Source organism: Colossoma macropomum, unplaced genomic scaffold (assembly GCF_904425465.1).
Source record: "Colossoma macropomum unplaced genomic scaffold, Colossoma_macropomum, whole genome shotgun sequence".
NCBI classification, from domain to species: domain Eukaryota; kingdom Metazoa; phylum Chordata; class Actinopteri; order Characiformes; family Serrasalmidae; genus Colossoma; species Colossoma macropomum.
In genome coordinates this window covers 97485-115776 of record NW_023495254.1, presented here as the reverse complement: position 1 = coordinate 115776, position 18292 = coordinate 97485, and the positions used below count along the sequence as shown (strand labels likewise).

Sequence of the window (18292 nt, the reverse complement as noted above, 5' to 3'; positions counted from 1 at the left end):
TTGACACACGGACAGGAACTCTCTGGCCCGATAGGTGACGTGGAGTATGGTCACGATATGATTTAACGTAATGATAAAGTATTAAATCGCTGTTTGGCGTGTTGACGTGTTAAAACAGGCTGACAGGAGGACTGAAAACTGGTGAGGGAATGTTAATGTTATTACAGGCAATATATTTAACGAACCTGGATTCAGCTTCTCATTCGCCAGCTTTTTGTTCGAATTCTCCCGTTCCACCTTAAATGCTGCAGCAGTTATAATCTGGCGCTTGAGATGCGCCACAGTGTACTGCAGCACCATTTAAGGTGGAACGGGAAAATTCCGACAAGCAGCTGGCGAATGGGAAGCCAAGCCAACTCCGGCCTCGTGTATGTTGGTGATGTATGTTTGTGTGAATGTATGTCGTTCATAATTCGTTACTGTCTCATTTTTGGGGGGTTATGAATCAAAGCTGCTCAAGGTTGAGAACAGTAACCCTCCGTTGACGCCTTTAGCAAATAAAACAGGGAGCTGAACCTGTTCTCAAAGCTCAGCGTTTGGTTTAAAGACTTAAAGGGGAATTCCACCATTTTTTCAAAATTTGTGCATAATTAAATGGCTAAGATGTAATCAGTGTCGTTCAGAGTGGTTTGGTGTGAAATGCTCTGTTCTAGAGACACTTACAGAGTCAGAGTTTTCACAGCTGTAGTGATAGGAACCAGACGTCTGAAGAGTTTAGTAGTTGGTTAGCTTGCAGTTTTGCTCTACATATAAGTCCATTTATCATGCAACAACTAACCTTAGCATGATGCCACTGAACTTGCTGTGATTGGACTAAAGGGATGAGACTTTGTATACCGTGGTCAAACATCCAACGGTGACATTTTGATTATATGCAGTTAACATAATTATCTGTTGCTTTGTTCAGTTACAACAGTCTTCTGACCAAAAGACTAAATTTAAATGTGATAAGGGGCACAACTTATGTTTTAGCCATATGGCTGGATCAGTTAAGAGCTTTGTACTCAAAGAACATTCACTGATCAGGCATAACATTATGACCACCTCCTTGTTTCTACGCTCATTGTCCATTTTATCAGCTCCACTTACTATATAGGTGCACTTTGTAGTTCTACAGTTACAGACTGTAGTCCATCTGTTTCTCTGTGTACTTTGTTAGCCCCCTTTTACCCTGTTCTTCAGTGGTCAGGACCCCATGGCCCTCACAGAGCAGGTACTATTTGGTGGTGGATCATTCTCAGCACTGCAGTAACACTGACGTGATGGTGGTGTGTTAGTGTGTGTTGTGCTGGTACGAGTGGATCAGACACAGCAGTGCTGCTGGAGTTTTTAAACACTGTGTTCACTCACTGTCCACTCTATTAGACACTCCTACCTGGTCAGTCCAACTGTCTAGATGTAAAGTCAGAGACGATTGTGTTGGTCATCCTCTAGTCCTTCATCAGTGGTCACAGGACGCTGTTGGCTGGATATTTTAGTTGGTGGACTATTCTCAGTCCAGCAGTGACACTGAGGTGTTTAAAAACTCCAGCAGCACTGCTGCGCCTGATCCACTCAGACCAGCACAACACACTCTAACACACCACCACCAAGTCAGTGTTACTGCAGTGCTGAGAATGATCCACCACCCAAATAGTACATGCTCTGTGAGGGTCCATGGGGGTCCTGACCACTGAAGAACAGGGTAAAAGGGGGCTAACAAAGTACACAGAGAAACAGATGGACTACAGTCTGTAACTGTAGAACTACAAAGTGCACCTATATAGTAAGTGGAGCTGATAAAATGGACAATGAGTGTAGAAACAAGGAGGAGGTCATAATGTTATGCCTGATCGGTGTATAAACCATTGGAACATATGGCATTTCACAGTTAGTCATCTTTCATATTTGCTGTGCACTTTTCTATGTTCCCTTCGTCAGTCTTTGCTGTGATCTCCTACCATGGCTAGTCCTGATGATTTAAAGTTTCAAGGTGAGTGGAGTCCTTTCCGATCAGTGACATGTCAATATGCTTTTGCCCATCTCTTTCTGCCTCATTCCATTCTTTATATTTTGTAAACTTGTGCAGAGTTTGAGGAGGCCGCTGACTTACTGGCTGCTGACCCCGGCGCCTCCACACTCAGCATCTCCAGCTCCAGCGCTGCTGTGTCTTCAGGGGACGTCAAAGTGGACCTGTCGGACGATGAGGACAATCAGCAGGAGAGCTCAGAGGTGCATTTATCAATATATTACATGATTAATATTATGGAAATTTTCAATGATTATTTCCTGAATTTTATCCTGAATGATTTAGTCATTCAGTCATTAGTTTTCTGATGCTTTGTCTGAACACTTTGGTTTTGTACTTTAATTACAGCTACTTGGAGGTGAAAAACAAACTAGTGGCTTCTGGACGTTTGAATATTATCAGTCTTTCTTCAATGTGGACACAGTGCAGGTATGGAATATACACTCTAGAGGGGATGACTTAGCAGGATAAGACTGTATGAACAGTTACATCCCTAGTATGCCAACATACAAGGGATGTAACTACAGCCTGTACGCCTGGGCTGACCATTAATACTGAATACCACAATCATTTTAAAAGGTCTTGATATTATGTACAGTCATTCTAATCCATGGTTTGTTCAAAATATGTATACAAACCTGTATCCACAAATGCAAGTTCAAACTGTAGTATGCACAGCAGAAGCCATGTATCAACAACATCTAGAAACGCCGCCAAATTCTCTGGGCTCAAGCTAATCTGAAATGGACTGAGGCACAGTGAAAATGTGTGTTGTGGTCTGAGTCCAGCTTTGAGATTGTTTATGGAAATAATTTACATTGTGTTCTCCATGTCAGAAAAAAGGGACCATCCAGATTGTTACCTGCGTAAAGTTCAAAAGCTAGAGTCTGACATGCCATGGGGGTGTATCAGTGCCCATGTCGTGAGTAACTTCAGGACATTCGTAAAATATCATTCATGTCTTTTTCTAATTTAATTTAGGTGCTGGATAGGATCAAAGGGTCAGTTATGCCTTTGCCAGGCCGAAATTTCGTCAAACATCACATTCGAAATAACCCAGATTTATACGGTAAGGAACGTGTTGTGTTACTGTGCTACTCATTTAATAATTTCATTGTGTTTAATATATGGATGTCTTTATGATTAGGCAGTTGCACTTTGAATGTTCTTTCATTGTCCAGGGCCGTTCTGGATATGTGCGACTCTGGTGTTTTCTGTGGCAATCAGTGGGAACCTCTCCACATTTCTGAGTAAAAAGGGTGACCCTCAGTATCACTATAGGCCACAGTTCCACAAAGGTGAGGAAAAGGATTTTTTAATTTGTTTTTTTTAAATCTCACTTGTTTCTGGAAACCTGAGAGTGATTTACATACATGCATTCAAATGGAATCAGCCTTACTGGAGTCATATGTTTTGTTTTTTGGTTAAATTTTACAGTCAGATGGAAAATTTGAACACCCCTGGTCAAATTGCATATTTTGTTTATATTCTAAGTAAACATAAATTAACTCATCCTCTACTGAGAACCCACTTAAATATGGGATTTTTTTGCTAATTTTATTTATTTGCTTTTGACATATTAGAAAGAAAACATAGCATATTAAATGTAGCATAACTTTCGCACAAGCCACATTTTATGTCTTCTATTTTTATATGTTAATATAATATAATATAATAATAGTACTTGTGTATTAAAATGTACAGAATTGTGTTGAAAATAAAAAAATTGACCACGGGCGCCCAAATTTTAGCACACAGCTGTACCTTTTATTTATGTTTTTTCCCCTTGGTCTCGGTGAGTTTTCCTGTTTTTCATGGTGTTTTTCCTTGTTTATTTCTAATCTTCCTGTAAAGCATTTTTTAAATTATTTTATTTTATGCTTGTTTTATTTATTGCCATAACATGGACTAAAACAGGGGTGTCCAATCTTATCCACAAAGGGCCGGTGTGGCTGCAGGTTTTCGTTGCAACACAGCAGGAGCTCACATGATCAGTTGTTTAAGACTGAGACTGACTGATAAAACGAGTGGAATCAGGTGTGCTGTTCTAGTTTGGAACGAAAACCTGCACCCACACCCACTTTGTGGATAAGATTGGAACTAAAACTCTGAACTAAAATGTGGATATTAGTATTGCTGCATACTATTTTCTATGTTTATAGATAACAGTATGTCATACAGTATCAGAAACTACGTAAACAAGTTTATCTGACATTACTTAACAACTTGGCACAGTTTGAGCCAAGCGAGTGATGATTCACATGCAGTTAGTAACTTATTAGATGGTGGGCTACACGATTCCTTTACTTGGAAGCTACATTAGCTTCATAGTTCCAGTGCTAAAACTAATGAAGCAAACTTCACACACCAAACATGTCTTGGCTGATTGGCTGCATTTGGGGTAAGGAGGGAAACTGCATCGGAGAACCGTTTCATTAAAGCGGTATTTTCGTCTTCTGACAGTGACAATTGCAGCAGTTGCTGTGTTCCTCTATGCATGGCTGGTCCCGCTGGGCGTGTGGGGCTTCATGACGTGGCGACAGAATGCTGAGAGACAGACCAGTGCCTATTCATTTTTAGAGACTGTGTGTGTCTACGGATACTCTCTCTTCATTTATATTCCTACCTCGGTGAGTTTGCTACTACATGAGCTAGGGATGGATGGAGATATTCAAATAAGATATTCAAAGATAAATCAGCAATTCGGCCTAAAGCACAAAGATAGATCACAAAAGCAACCTAAACCATATAGATAAACCACAAAAGCAACCTAAACCATATAGATAAACCACAAAAGCAACCTAAACCATATAGATAAATAACTAAATCAGTCTAAAACACAAAGATGAATCACAAATCAGCCTAAAACACAAAGATAAATCAGTAATTTGGCTTAAAAACATATATCACAAAAGCAACCTAAACCATATAGATAGATCACTAAATCAGCCTAAAACACAAAGATGAATCACTGAATCTTTTCACTTTTTTATTATTGGTAGTGTAAAACATTTTCTTGTTGGAATATTTGAATACTGTTCGTTTAAAAATATGCACATTTGAATATCATCCCAAACCATTGAAAAGCTTTATCGTTACATGTATTACAGCAGCACAACAGTGACTCTCTCTGTTTCTGTTTTAAGATATTATGGAGCATTCCCTTTGGGTGGCTTCAGTGGCTCTTGATTGTTGTCGCCATGGTGATTTCGGGCTCAGTGTTGGTCACCACCTTCTGGCCAGTTGTCCGCGACGACACCAAGACGACGGCTTTCGCCACCATGGCAACCATAGTTGTGCTCCATGCACTGCTGGCCGTCGGCTGCAAGGTAACTTTACACAAATGAGCGGAAGATCAGGTCGGATCCGTTTCATCTTAGTCAAGTCGAAGTTTATTTATATAGTGCTTTTTATAACAGGTGCTGTCACAAAGCAGCTTTACAGAAAAAAGCAGTAGTTCAGCAAAAGATCTAGTGCACCTACTCTGGAGCTGTGAGGCTAATGTAGCTAACAAGTAATGGAAGCTTATACCCCGAACCTGTGAAGTCATATGTTGTTCTGTAGTTGGCCTCAAACCCATATTAGGAACTATTTTTGTAAATCGCCAATATTGTGCCCTGTACCTAATACTTTTTACGAATAGCTTAACATTAAGTTATTAATGGTTATTAATTTGGTCATAAAGACCTTAAAAACCATTAATAAGCAGTTATAACGCATACATAAAGATGTCAGCAATGACCTGTTGCTTGCCAAATAGTGAGCCCACATTCAGCTGCACTGTTCGACTACACTCAGATCTTGCTGGTTACTTTGTCGTCTTCATCAGTCAGCATTAAACCTGTCAGCTTCATCAGATGGTTCATTAATGGTTTTTAAGGTATTTATGACTAATAAGACGACGTTTTTTCTGATTTATTAAGCCTGATGATATATCAATGAACACGTTTACTGCTTTCTTTTATTTACATTTATTTGCTTCAACTTGACACACAGTTCACATTTTGCATGTTGTGGCTTAATATGATTGTGAAATCTGTTATTGCAGTCAGCTCAAATCATTTTCTGTGATCCTCTCAAGTAATTGTGATTAGGCAATTATGTAATTGTGAAATGCCTGCTACCAGTTGGCACTGTGCAAACTGCATGTCTAAATAGTCACCCATTTGCCTCAAACCGTGTCGATTTATTGACAAAATGGACAAAAGTATGGACAAAAAATGTTCAGTTTTGTTGGTAACAGCATTTAGTACAGTGTCAAAAACCACATAAGCAAATTTATTTGAGATTACTTAAGAACTCTATGAGGGGAGGAGTTAAGAAAAATTGAATGATGAAAATAGTTTGAATAAAAATGCTTGTGAATAAAAAAGAAAGCTAATAAAATGCACATGAATTTATATCGTTTTAATAAGCAGTTTTGATATTTGTTTGTTTTGATAAGTCAACTCTTACTTGATTAAAACAGTGTTTATTGATAAAAATATGTATCTCAAATGTCACAAGATGGCAAAAATTACTCAAATGATAAATGAATTTTTTCTCACATCATTTGATGAGATACCATTTTAGTTTTCGGTTTACATGCATTTTAATTAACTTGCTTTTTTCCCGATATTGTTGTAATCAAATAGCAGCTCATCATATCAACTTTTTATAGCTCAAATATTCAGTTCATATGTATTTTAGTACCTACTTTTTTAAATTCGAATGCATTTTTATCAATCCCATATTCATCATTTATTTTTTGTTCATTGCACCTCTCGTACAACTCGACACAGTTTGAAGCAAGTGATGATTTAGACACGCAGTGTTAGCACCATGCTAAGTATCCATCACTTGTTAGCTACATTAACAGCACAGCTCCAGTGCTAATGTTTGGACACCACTGATGTCTTGACTGATTGACTACATTTGAGGGGGGAATCATGTATTGTCACCTCTAGTATCAGTGCTTGCAGGGAACTGTGTTCGTTTTGTAACATGTTTTCCTCTGTTTTCAGATGTATTTCTTCCAAACGGCAGAACTAACGGTATCACCACTCTCTCCAACAACTCCTGCTATGCTAAACCATACAGCTTTGATAAACAAACCTCACTGACCAGCAGCAAAAGGAAGAATGGAGGAGAAATGAATGAAGAGGAGAATTCATTCAAGCACCTTTTGATTAGTGAACTACTGGTTTAGCAGCTCATCAACACGTATGAAGCTGAATTAGTGTCAGATGGTGAGCAAAGTATGACATAACGTCGCTGTCGGAACAAACCTCGCATCTCCAAACATAAATTTAGGTTAACGTAACAATTTAATTCCATGTCATTTTGGACTATTTCTGTTGGTCCATCATGAAATGTTCACACAGTGTAAAGCTGCCGTTTTCAAATGGTGTAAAAACATAACGTTTTGGTCTGACAGCGATGACTCAGACAGTACTGTGCAAAACTCAGAGACATCCTGGTTCATTTCCAGTCAAAATGGCCATTAAGTACAAGTTATTCATTTTCAGTGTTAGGAAGAAGAAAGATTTACGCAGAAGCCTCAACAACTAAATATAATATCAAACTTCTCAGTATTTAGCGTGTCCACTCTTGACCTTTATTACTGCTCCCATTCTTTTCAGGAGACGCACTTTCAGTTTTTCAGAGAAATCTGCAGTCATACCTCCAAAGTTCAGTCTTAGGCTACGTTCACATTACTAGATTGAAGTGGCACAAATCTGATTTCTTTGCCCTAATGTGACTCAGATCTGATGTTTTCAGGGCTTTGTGGAAATCTGATCTTTTCAAATCCGACCTGAGCCACTTTCATATGTGGTCCTAGATCGGATATGTATCCAATTCGTGGCCATGTGACCTTAATGTGACGCTCAGATTGGAATTCATGTGGTTTTTTTTTCCGCTGTGCGTGCGCCATCGTTCAGTGTTTTGTGCTGATGACTCACGTGATTCATTCACATGACGTTACTGAGTAGGATGTGTTCATGAGGGCCATTTTAGGACGCCGGTTCGTCACATTAATGACAGATTTGAATCATAAATGATTGTGAACCATCGCATCAGAGATCAGATTTGAGGAAAAAATCTGATTTGAGCAATGAGGCTTGTAATGTGAACATAGCCTTAGAAGTTGGTTTAGCATTTTCTTCTCCCCACAATCCAAGTAATCCCAAACACATAGTGATGTTGAGGTCTGGACTCTGGGGTGGTCACTCCATTGTCCAGCTTCTTTGTTTGATGTGTCCGTCTCCTTTTCTCAGTGATGTTTCTTGACAGCTACACATCCTTTCAGACCCATAGCGCTGAGTCGTCTTCTCACAGTGGAAGGATGGACAGAAACACCTGTGGATGTTTTCAGATCTGAAGCAGCTTGATGTTCTCCTCTCTCTCAGAGATGAAAGCACTGTTTATCTTATAGGGATAGTTTTGATGGTCGACCAGGTCTTGCACGGTTGTTAGAAGGTCCATCATTTTTGAACTCCAGTTTTGACCTCCTTTGACCTCCTGCTTCCTTATCTAATATCTCGTCATAAATATCTCCTTAAAAATAAACAAATTTGGACTGGAAATGAAATAAGGGTGGTCTCTGACATTTGCACTGTACTTTGAGTTGGTTTATGACGATTGTGGATCAGAACTCTTTGTGGTCTTCAGAAGAATCAATGTTTGAGTTGCTCCTGAGAGTTTTCTGGTCTTTGTGTGCTGCTTTGAACAACAATGAAATTGAGGGTTGTTGTTTGTTTTGATATTTCTGTTGCAAGAAAGTAACATTTGTGTAAGAAACCTGACGAGTGATCAAATGTGAAATGCTTTGTGGGATTAGATTCGCTTAGCAACTTCTGGAGCACTCCTTCAGCCTAACCTGGAAAGGGTGTCTTACATTTCTATGTATTTTTGCCTCTTCTTTTTAAGGCTGCTTCCTCTCACGCTTCTGAAGCACATGGGTCGTTATTTATTTGCATATTTGCATTTATTTTCCTTTTGTGATCATTTTTTGTTCCATGTGGAACAAAGTCATTCCAGTCCGGATTGTGTGTGATTGTAAATTGATTGGAATTCTGTTTAAAGGGCTTGCAGGGAATTCCCAACAGTGAGAATTCAAGTGAGTATTGATGGGGAAAAATATAAAAAACTTTGCTACTGTACCATCTAATGTACACCAGCCCTCCTTGTGGGGCACAAAAAGACAATAAATCATTTGTTTCTTCTTTTTATGACTCATAACTAGATCGGAAAACGGCCTGACTGAAGAAGTCAGAGACCACCTTTCGTTTATTTAATGTCCAGTCAATTTAAAAGTAGAAGAAATCATATTTAAGAGAAAATTAAACAGAAGCCTCGTCGATTGAATATAGTTTTTTTTAGTATTTATTTTGTCCACTCTTTACCTTCATTACAGCTTCCATTCTTTTCAGGAGACTCACTTTCAGTCTTTCGTAGAAATCTGCAGGGATATTTTTCAAGACCGCCAAAGTTCAGTCTTAGAAGTTGGTTGCATTTTCTGCTTCTCATGATCTGTATAAACGCAAACACATTCAGTATTAATCTGACAGTGACGGTTTGGGTGGTCTACCTGCTTTTTGAAACTCCTCCTTTTTCCTGACTTTTCACTTCTTAGTGTGAGTGGTTTATCTTATAGCTAATCCTTCTGAGAAATATAACCTGAAAAAATGATGATCATCTTGTACTTAATAGCTGTTTTGACTTGAATTGAAGGTGGTCTCGGACTTTTCCACAGTGCTGTATGTCTGAAACTAGTGGGCGATATATCATCAAGGTGACGAATTCTATCACAGTTCTGTTTTTAGTGTATTTGATGGGTTCAGTTAGTACTTCTGGAAACACTGAACAACTGCATGAATCATAGAAAAGACCTATTTATAGATTTATACCGGTCATAGACTACAGTCCACTACAGGCAAATGAAATTAATAGATACATGTGTTTGGGATGTGATGTAGGTTTATACAGCTACATTAACACCTGAGCGATAGTAATGATATACGTCACAATAAGTGAAACAAATAAAACAAATATATAAACAACAATACACAGGAAAGAAACAGCTACAATGTGGATATTACATGGTCTTTTAAACATCTTTTGTAATATTTTAAAGAGTATTTGGACAAATGGGAAAGCTTATTCCATATTTTAGTGCCCCTATATCGTATTGAAAATTGACCTCTACAATTGAGCAATTTAGGAGGATGAAAATCTGAAGATTGACGAGTTGAATAAGGACGGATATTTGTCTCACTTAAATGTATCTTCTAAATACATTAGCAAATAAACAGGACAAATTCCCTCGTTTTGTCAAGAAAAATCGTCGTTTTTAACATGATGATAACATGCTTTTTTTAAATGATCAATGTCACTGAATTTTTTTGTGCTCAATGAACTGATCAGCTCCCCAACCAATCAGCATTCAGTGCAGTAAAGGGCTGCTGGAGAAACACAGAAAGATACTATTGAGTTTTCATTGATTTTTTTTTTATGTAATATGTCCTTCTAGTTTCCTAAACCTGAAGCACATCCCTGCCTGTGTAAGTAGAAACATATTTTGTTCACATTTCTAGCCATTTGGCTCCAGTCTCTTGCATTGATTGAAGACTCTCTGGCGCCCCCTAGCATTTCACAGTCATGTCTTTGGAACAGTGGGACGAACAGGGCTTTGTCCCAAAAGGTGCCCCAAGCCCTGTAGTTCTGCTTAAACTCCACACCCCTAGGTGACGTCAACAACGTGTGGACATACAGGGCAAAAGTCCTTGAGGGTGCAGGGTTTAAAAGCTTGCTTTTGGGCCAAACCTGTCCAATGTGCAGTATCTGCATGTGCAGCATGTGGCGAGATGATGTTGGTCATACTCCTCGTTAATTTGCTAATCTATATTCGCTCAATCCAGATTACATGCAAAACGCATCTTAATAACAAGGTAAATTAGTAAATGCATTTTAACTCACAGCTAAACAGACCTCTGAAGTAGTGTGTCATTCTGTTGTCAGTGTCTTGCCTGTCTTAGGAGGTCTGGGTCTAAGCTGGTCTCTTTAAAAGTCACATCCTGTGGTGAACAAAAATGCCCCAAAGCCGATTTGTTAAGTCTCGGGTACATTTTACATTTGTAGTAGTCGAAATATGTTACATACATCCCTGCTAGAAAAACCAGCATAGTCCAACATGGCTGCTCACCAGCAAGACCAGCATATGTTGTATTCCGGATGCTGGTACTCTGGACAACCAGCAAGGGCAAGCTGGGTGCCCAGCTAAACCAGCAACGGACCAGCAGTATTCGTCTTTCAGCTTTTTAGTTAACAACCTTGCAATTGTGATTGGAAGTGTTTCGTTTACCACAGGGCGCAACAGTGGAGAAGAAAACCAGCTTAGATCCATAGTTCTTAATATAAGCTTGACGCTGACTACAGAAGTTTATACCAGAGCCCAGAGATGCTCTACCTTGTCGAAATTCTGTAGTGCATATTTACGTAAAACTGTAGGCAGGACATTCTGATAGCCTAAATCACTGTATCAGAAAATGCCACCAGCAGTAAAACTACTGGTAGGATGTTGTGATAGCCTGAATTGTCTTATCAAAATCATAAGGGGGTAAGTATCAATATTAAGCTGAGTCTGTACAATAGGCCACTTCCCATTTCTCCTGTTAGCTCAAAAATACAACCACTAAACACTAGACATGTGTGAGTGAGTCCTCAAGGAATGGGAGCACACACACACACACACACATTTTCTAAGCCGCTTATCTTTCTGGGTCCCGGGGGACGCTGGAACCTATCCCAGCAGTCACTGAGCGGAAAGCAGGAAACACCCTGGACAGGTCGCCAGTCCATCACAGGGTGGAATAGAAGCAAATGGAGCTGAACGAACACACACACACACACACACACACACCATCTAAACCGCTTATCCTTCTGGGTCGCGGTGGGGTGCTGGAGCCTATCCCAGCTGTCATTGGGCGGAAGGCAGGATACACCCTGGACAGGTTGGAGCTAAGCAGCTAAAAATGAAAATTTAAACGTTTCTCAACATTTTTGTTGGACCTTCCTTTAATTTCGGAAAATAAAAGGATGTATTCCATTTAAATACAAAGAAAACTCACCCATATACTCAGTAGGGCAGTAGGATGCTAGCATTACTGCTACTGAGTGCTAGTTATCATTATTGCTGCTGAGTCAAAACCTCTTCTTATTTCCCTGTTATATCAAAAACAGGACTGCAAAATGCCTGAGGGCACCCATGACCGAGTCCTTAATGAATGGGAGTAAACGGCACTAAACAGCTAAAAACGAAAAGTTAAAATAGTTTCTAATCACTCGCCCAGAACGTTTCTTTAATTGTACGAAGTAGAAGGATGTACTTCACTAAAAAAAGCAAAGAAAACTCACCTGTGTTTCCTTTTGTCTCATTGGCTGTTCACGTTCACTGATGAATGTACATGAGGCGCCGTTTTAAACTGCTATAACTCGAATTCAAAAGCGTTTAAAAATATAACAGCAATGTTGAAATGTTTTATGCTATTCAGTGTTCAGTAAATGATGCTATTCTTTTATATCAAAAAATGTTTAAGCATTTATAAACTATGATTTTGCTCAAATGCTCCATCTCAACCCATTTATTTTGGAGCGCCCTCTAGCGTTTGAGAAACCTGGAAGACAATACAGAGTGGTAGTTCTCCTCTCTAAAAGTTCTCTGACTGAGTGCTGATTGGTTAGCTTTACTGCTACTGAGTGCTGATTGGTTGGGGAGCCGATCAGCTCATTGGCTGAGTGTCCAAATTGGTCCCCTAATCACTTTTCAATTAGAAAAATAGAATAGAAATCTGGATCACTATACAGAGCCGTATTATAGGGAACAGAATTTGCGAGGGGAGTAAATGATTTTGGACACTACATCATTTGCTCATCACTAAACCACTATAAACATCCTGCCACCTGTCCAGTATAACCAATGAGTTTGACTGCACACATGATAAGCTTACTTACATCAGTAACAGGTCTGAGGCCTGTGGAGACGCTGTTATTGTAGCTGGGCTCAGTGAATCTGCAAACCAAACAATGCAGTGCATTATGGGTATCCCCTATTCGCTAGGGTACACTGTTTGTACGCTACTTATTACAGTTCATTGTGGGGTTGTTTAAGTGCAGTAAATGTTTTGCACTATGTCTTTGGACACCGCTACAAAATGGTGGAACCACAAAAAAAGTGCACTATATAGTCAACAGGCCACAAATTTAGACACAGCTCTAAAACTGGAGCTCAAAAGCCCTTAAAATATATAACAGCAGTGTTGAAACTTTTGTGTTTCGTGTTCAGAATCTCACTGCAATCAGTTCTGTATAAAAACGATTAAGTATTTAGCACAAAAGCTCAATAGGAGCCCATTGATTTTGGACTCGCTCAGGAGCGCCCTCTAGTGTTCGACAAGCATGGAAGACAATACCAAATGGCAGTTCTCCTCACTAAACAACTTCTCAAGCCATGTTGGTCAGATAGCTGTAAACAAATCTTTTCTCTCTGATTGGTCCTCGTCTGTATTTCATTGAATTTTGGGTGTGACGCCGCTCCTGCACTGCTACATTAAAGTCAGAGACTGAAAAACAAAAGTACTTTTTTGCCCACCAAAGTGCTGCTATGTGTACAATTCTATATATGCATACTAGCATACGTACTAAATAGTATGTCAAAAATAGTACATCACCATTGGAGGACCCTTCATTAGTACTGTACTGTATATCATACAACAGTCAGTTTCGGCCACGCGAGCTGATTGGTTGAGAAGCGTTCTAACCGTGCTGTTATTTCACCATAACATCACGGGTTTTTTCACAAACACTGTATCACTCCGCTGAGACGCCGTTGCTAAGCAACGACTTTAACCGCTGTAGGAGACGCTCAAACCATTTGAACGTTTTTACTTCTTACTTTGGTCACAAACAGAAAATGGACACTTTTAAGATCACATTTGACCGACAGCCGATTTGGTCCGACTCTGAAGATGAGACGACACTAAATTCCCAAACTGTCGCCACCACTGAGCAGCTTTTCAGTCGGCAGCTGTGACAGAAGAACAGCTAAACAACCAGGAATCAGCCAGAAATGAACTCAATACCATTCGCCAAACTAAATGGGCTGTAAGATGCTTTACAGACTGGCTGGAACAAAACAACATTAATATTGATCCAGCAAAAAATGACAAAACTGAGCTAAACTTGATATTGCGGCAGTTTTATGGCTCAGTCCGTAGTTTAAAAGGCGAGGTTTACAGCCGGCTGTGCAGCGAGTGAGCGGAGTCCGTTACTCTGACGTAGCAACTAGCTGCTTGTTAAGGAACTATAATCTGGCGGAAGGAACTGCGAACATTAAAACATATTAAACGCCGCGTTCACGGACCAATTTATTAATTTCTTACTTTATTTATTTAACTGTTGTATGAATAGAACACTGGAGGTCTTGTGTTATCGTGAACATGACAGCCATGATGTTGTTTCGCGATAACACTCCCTCTCGTGTTCTGTTGCTCAAGCATATTGTTTTGGATGCGGCCATTGTCTTATATTAAGACTGTGACTATCTAATTCCATGGGGGACATGGCCCAAGTGTAGTTAGGACAAAAGCTGCTGTAGTCCACACTAAGTACACGTTAGGGCACTTGCAAGTGTCCCTTCGAATACCAAAATGAGAAATAGGATACAGCCTCGTGGTCCTTGCAAATGAGCACTGCAGGACTGCAACTGCGCCAGTAGGAAAAAGGCTGTATGAAGTGGGCCTGGCTACAATCTGTCATCTAAATCCCCCCGACTTACCTCTGACCTCTAGTGGGGAAAACCTGTCACTGACTCTCACTTCGGAAACTATGAATGCACCCACCAAACCAGAGTCAGTGCCTCAAACTGACGCGGGGCCTTGTTGGAGGAAGCTGTCTTCTGTCATGAACCCAAAGGCTGAGCAGTTCCTAACAGCCTTTAGTCTATAGGCAGCTTCACAGTTCATTTGGCTAATATGATAAACTTAAAGGGGAAGTCCACCAATTTTTCAAAAAAATTCTACATAATAAAATGGTTCCGATGTAAACAAAGTCATTCAGGGTGGCTTGGTGTGAAACGCTCCGTTCTAAAGAAACTTACCAAGTCAGAATTGTTCACAGTGGTGGTGATAGGAACCAGACGTCTGAAGAGTTTAATGCTTCTAAAAGATCCTGCATTGAAACCTGTTACATTAAATGGTTAGATGTATGCTGCCTGATGGCTGACACACTGTTTAGGACAGTTTTGGCTTAAAATGTATTGTAATCCATTCATGGTGGAGGGGTACAGACAGGGTGCAAAATAGTCCCTAAATAAAATGTATTTTTTCCGATTAACTGCTATTTTACCATTATCAACATTACATATAAAAACTCAGAAGGCGCGTGTAGGTTCACTGGTGGTTTTGGATAGATAAATAAAATAGATGTTTTTGTGTTGTAGTCAAGGTGACCCCTGATTCCCATCGCCACCACTGTAACGAATCTCAGTCTGCAGGTTTTTCCACAATGAGCCATTTCATGACAACATCTACTGAATTTGGGATTTTCTTTTCTTTTCTGACTCGGATTCATCTCACCATCTTACGACTTTATTAAAGAAATACTTCGTGTTTTCAACTTCATCTCTTCATCTGATGCATCCAACTAATTACCATAGACAATTTCCACACGTTTCCCTGAATTTAGAACAGAACTGAAACCCCACTCACTCAAATCTCACTTTACAGAACCAGCGGGCAGATCCTGAACTCTGAGAACGACCGTTTGAAATGTGACTGTATAATGTTAATTGTAAAACATAGTTCCGGTCCTAGAATCTCATTGGCTGAGCCACCATTGAGGCTGTACACAATATGAGCGCACCTATGACCGCCTCACAACAACTGAACTGAAATACTATTCTACTCTAAGGCTGCTTGCATTGACCACCGAGTGTGCTGATAAATTAAGAACCGTTTTTTGTTTAAACTGAGGGGCTGACAGCTTATTTTCTTAACTAGAACTACACTGGTTAGCTAGCTATCAGACTAAAATACATCATTAATATCAGAGGCTTTAATTAAAGTACTTATGATGTGATTCACTATAGAACTGCAATATAAAAGTCATATAAAAGAATGTCACTTGAATGCCTTATACACTTCAGATATCCGTGTTTCTACAAATAGTCCACTACTTGTCGAGTATGGATATGGTTGAATCCCAAATGACTATTTTTTAGCCATCTTAAGCACTGTTGTGGTCCAGGAGCCAGTTTTTAAGCTCCTACATAGTGCACTATGTAGGGAGCTGGGAGTTATTTGAGATTCAGCCCCAGCGTAGTAAGAGGGGCGCCGTTGGATTGGTGCTATATGAGACTCGAGGTGATAATTTGGTGACTAATAAGAGCTTCTAAAAGAAGGTTTCTGTTATGATACGTTCGTTATTATACGACAATAAGTTCATGAAGTGACTGCAGGACACAGTGGTGGGTGACCGAACACTCTTCTCCTCATTCAGCAGTCCATGGCTGCTTGGCACTTACACTCTACTCTAAAGGAACTACATTTCTTGGCGGAAGACTTGTCCATTATTGTAATTATAGTAAGAAATCATTTTCTAAAGTTGTGCATTTTATCATATTTAATGTTGACCGGCGTTTTATAAAAGCAATAAGCCACTCACGGCCGTGCGATATTGCGATTTTATTGCAATTTTATTACGGGTAAGGGTGCTCTTAGGCACGAAAAGCCTTCTTTCTTTTATCTCGTGGCTTATTGCTTTAGTCGAAACTCCAGCTGTTCCACTCTAACAGTACAGGTGTTAGGATGGCATAGACTGAAAAAATGTGCTACCAAAACTCTTATGACGTTTTATCCAACTTTACAACACTGGAGAAACACAGTAAAGAAGTAGTTCTACAAAAATGTGAGATTTATATAAACGTTTAACAGAATTCAGGAACTGCCCATTGACTGTTATAAGAGAGTTTAAAGTCAACATGTTGCCTGTTTTGTTTTGCCCTAAGTTCAGCGAAATATGTTGCAATTATTGACCGTTGTAATTGACTGTATGCTACATATGCAGCAGATAAAAATTAGGTTGAAACATGCTGGAATACACCTGTAAAGGGGAATTGCATTGATTTTTCAACACCTCTGCATGATTAAAATTTTAAAACGTAAACAAAGTCATTCAGAGTGGTCTGATGTGAAGTGGTTCATTGTAGAGAGAATGGTTCAGATTTCTTTACAGTGGTAGTGATAGGAACCAGGGGTCACAAATGTAGTAATTTTATTTAATATCCAGAACCACCAGTTAACCTATGTGCTTTCTGAGCTTTTGTATGTAATGGCAATGATAAGATGGTGAAAAGTTTCTTTGGTGACTATTATGCCGATTTAAAAACATACGTTAAGCTAAAATTTTCTTAAAGCTATCATAAAAAAATGTTTCCAAAACTGGCTGCGTATTCATACCTATTTCATGTCATAACTATGTGATGTAATTTTTAGGGTTTAAGAGAATTACACAGCTTTTTAAGAAAATTTCTACATAATTAAGATCCAAAATCATTCAGAGTGGTTTGATGTGAAGTACTCAGTCCGAGAGAACTCTTTTTACAACAGATTTTGGTGTAAACCATTTGTGTAAAAAAAAAAACAAACAAAAAAAAAACAAACTAACAAAAAACAAAACATTCATGGTGGAGGGGTACATGCATGCAAAATATTCCCAACAAATTTTTTGGCTCTTACACCATTATAAACAACACATACAAAAGCTCAGAAGACATGTTAGTTTGCTGGTCATTTGGATAGTAAATAAAATGGCTATATTTACTCTGTAGACATCATGACCTCTCACTCCTATCACCACCACCAAGTTTCTCTACAATGAACCATTTCACCTCAAACCACTCCGATTTTCTTTTATTGGAAATTTTGAAAAAGCAGTGGAATTCCCATTTTAACTGCAGACGTCTGTTTCCTGTCACCACCACTGTGAATGATTCTGACATTCTCTCAGGAAACTCTTTAGACCAGAACATTAAACATCAAACCTCTCTGAATTACCATCGTAACCATTTAGTTATGCAGAAATTTAGAAAAATTGGTGAAACTGCACTAAGAATATCCACCCCAATTCCTATTTCCATACTTTCCCCACATCTAAAAATTCTTCTCAGGAGAACAAATAGTAACCCCATACGCCCCCCCCAGCCGTTTCTGATCATACTTCAAAAGAAAGGGGGTAACAACTGAAACG

The 18292-nt window shown here is 39.3% G+C and overlaps 1 protein-coding gene across 1 annotated transcript; it reads left to right on the top strand.

Moving 5' to 3' along the window:
* yipf2 (Yip1 domain family, member 2) lies at positions 1–9215 on the top strand. Its single transcript, XM_036561517.1, has 9 exons — positions 1–141; positions 1921–1972; positions 2069–2211; positions 2357–2437; positions 2990–3077; positions 3190–3306; positions 4472–4638; positions 5155–5337; positions 7012–9215. The coding sequence occupies exons 2-9, from the start codon at positions 1942–1944 to the stop codon at positions 7108–7110; spliced, it is 909 nt and encodes a 302-aa protein (XP_036417410.1). The 5' UTR covers positions 1–141; positions 1921–1941; the 3' UTR covers positions 7111–9215.
* Positions 9216–18292: the final 9077 nt, after the last annotated feature.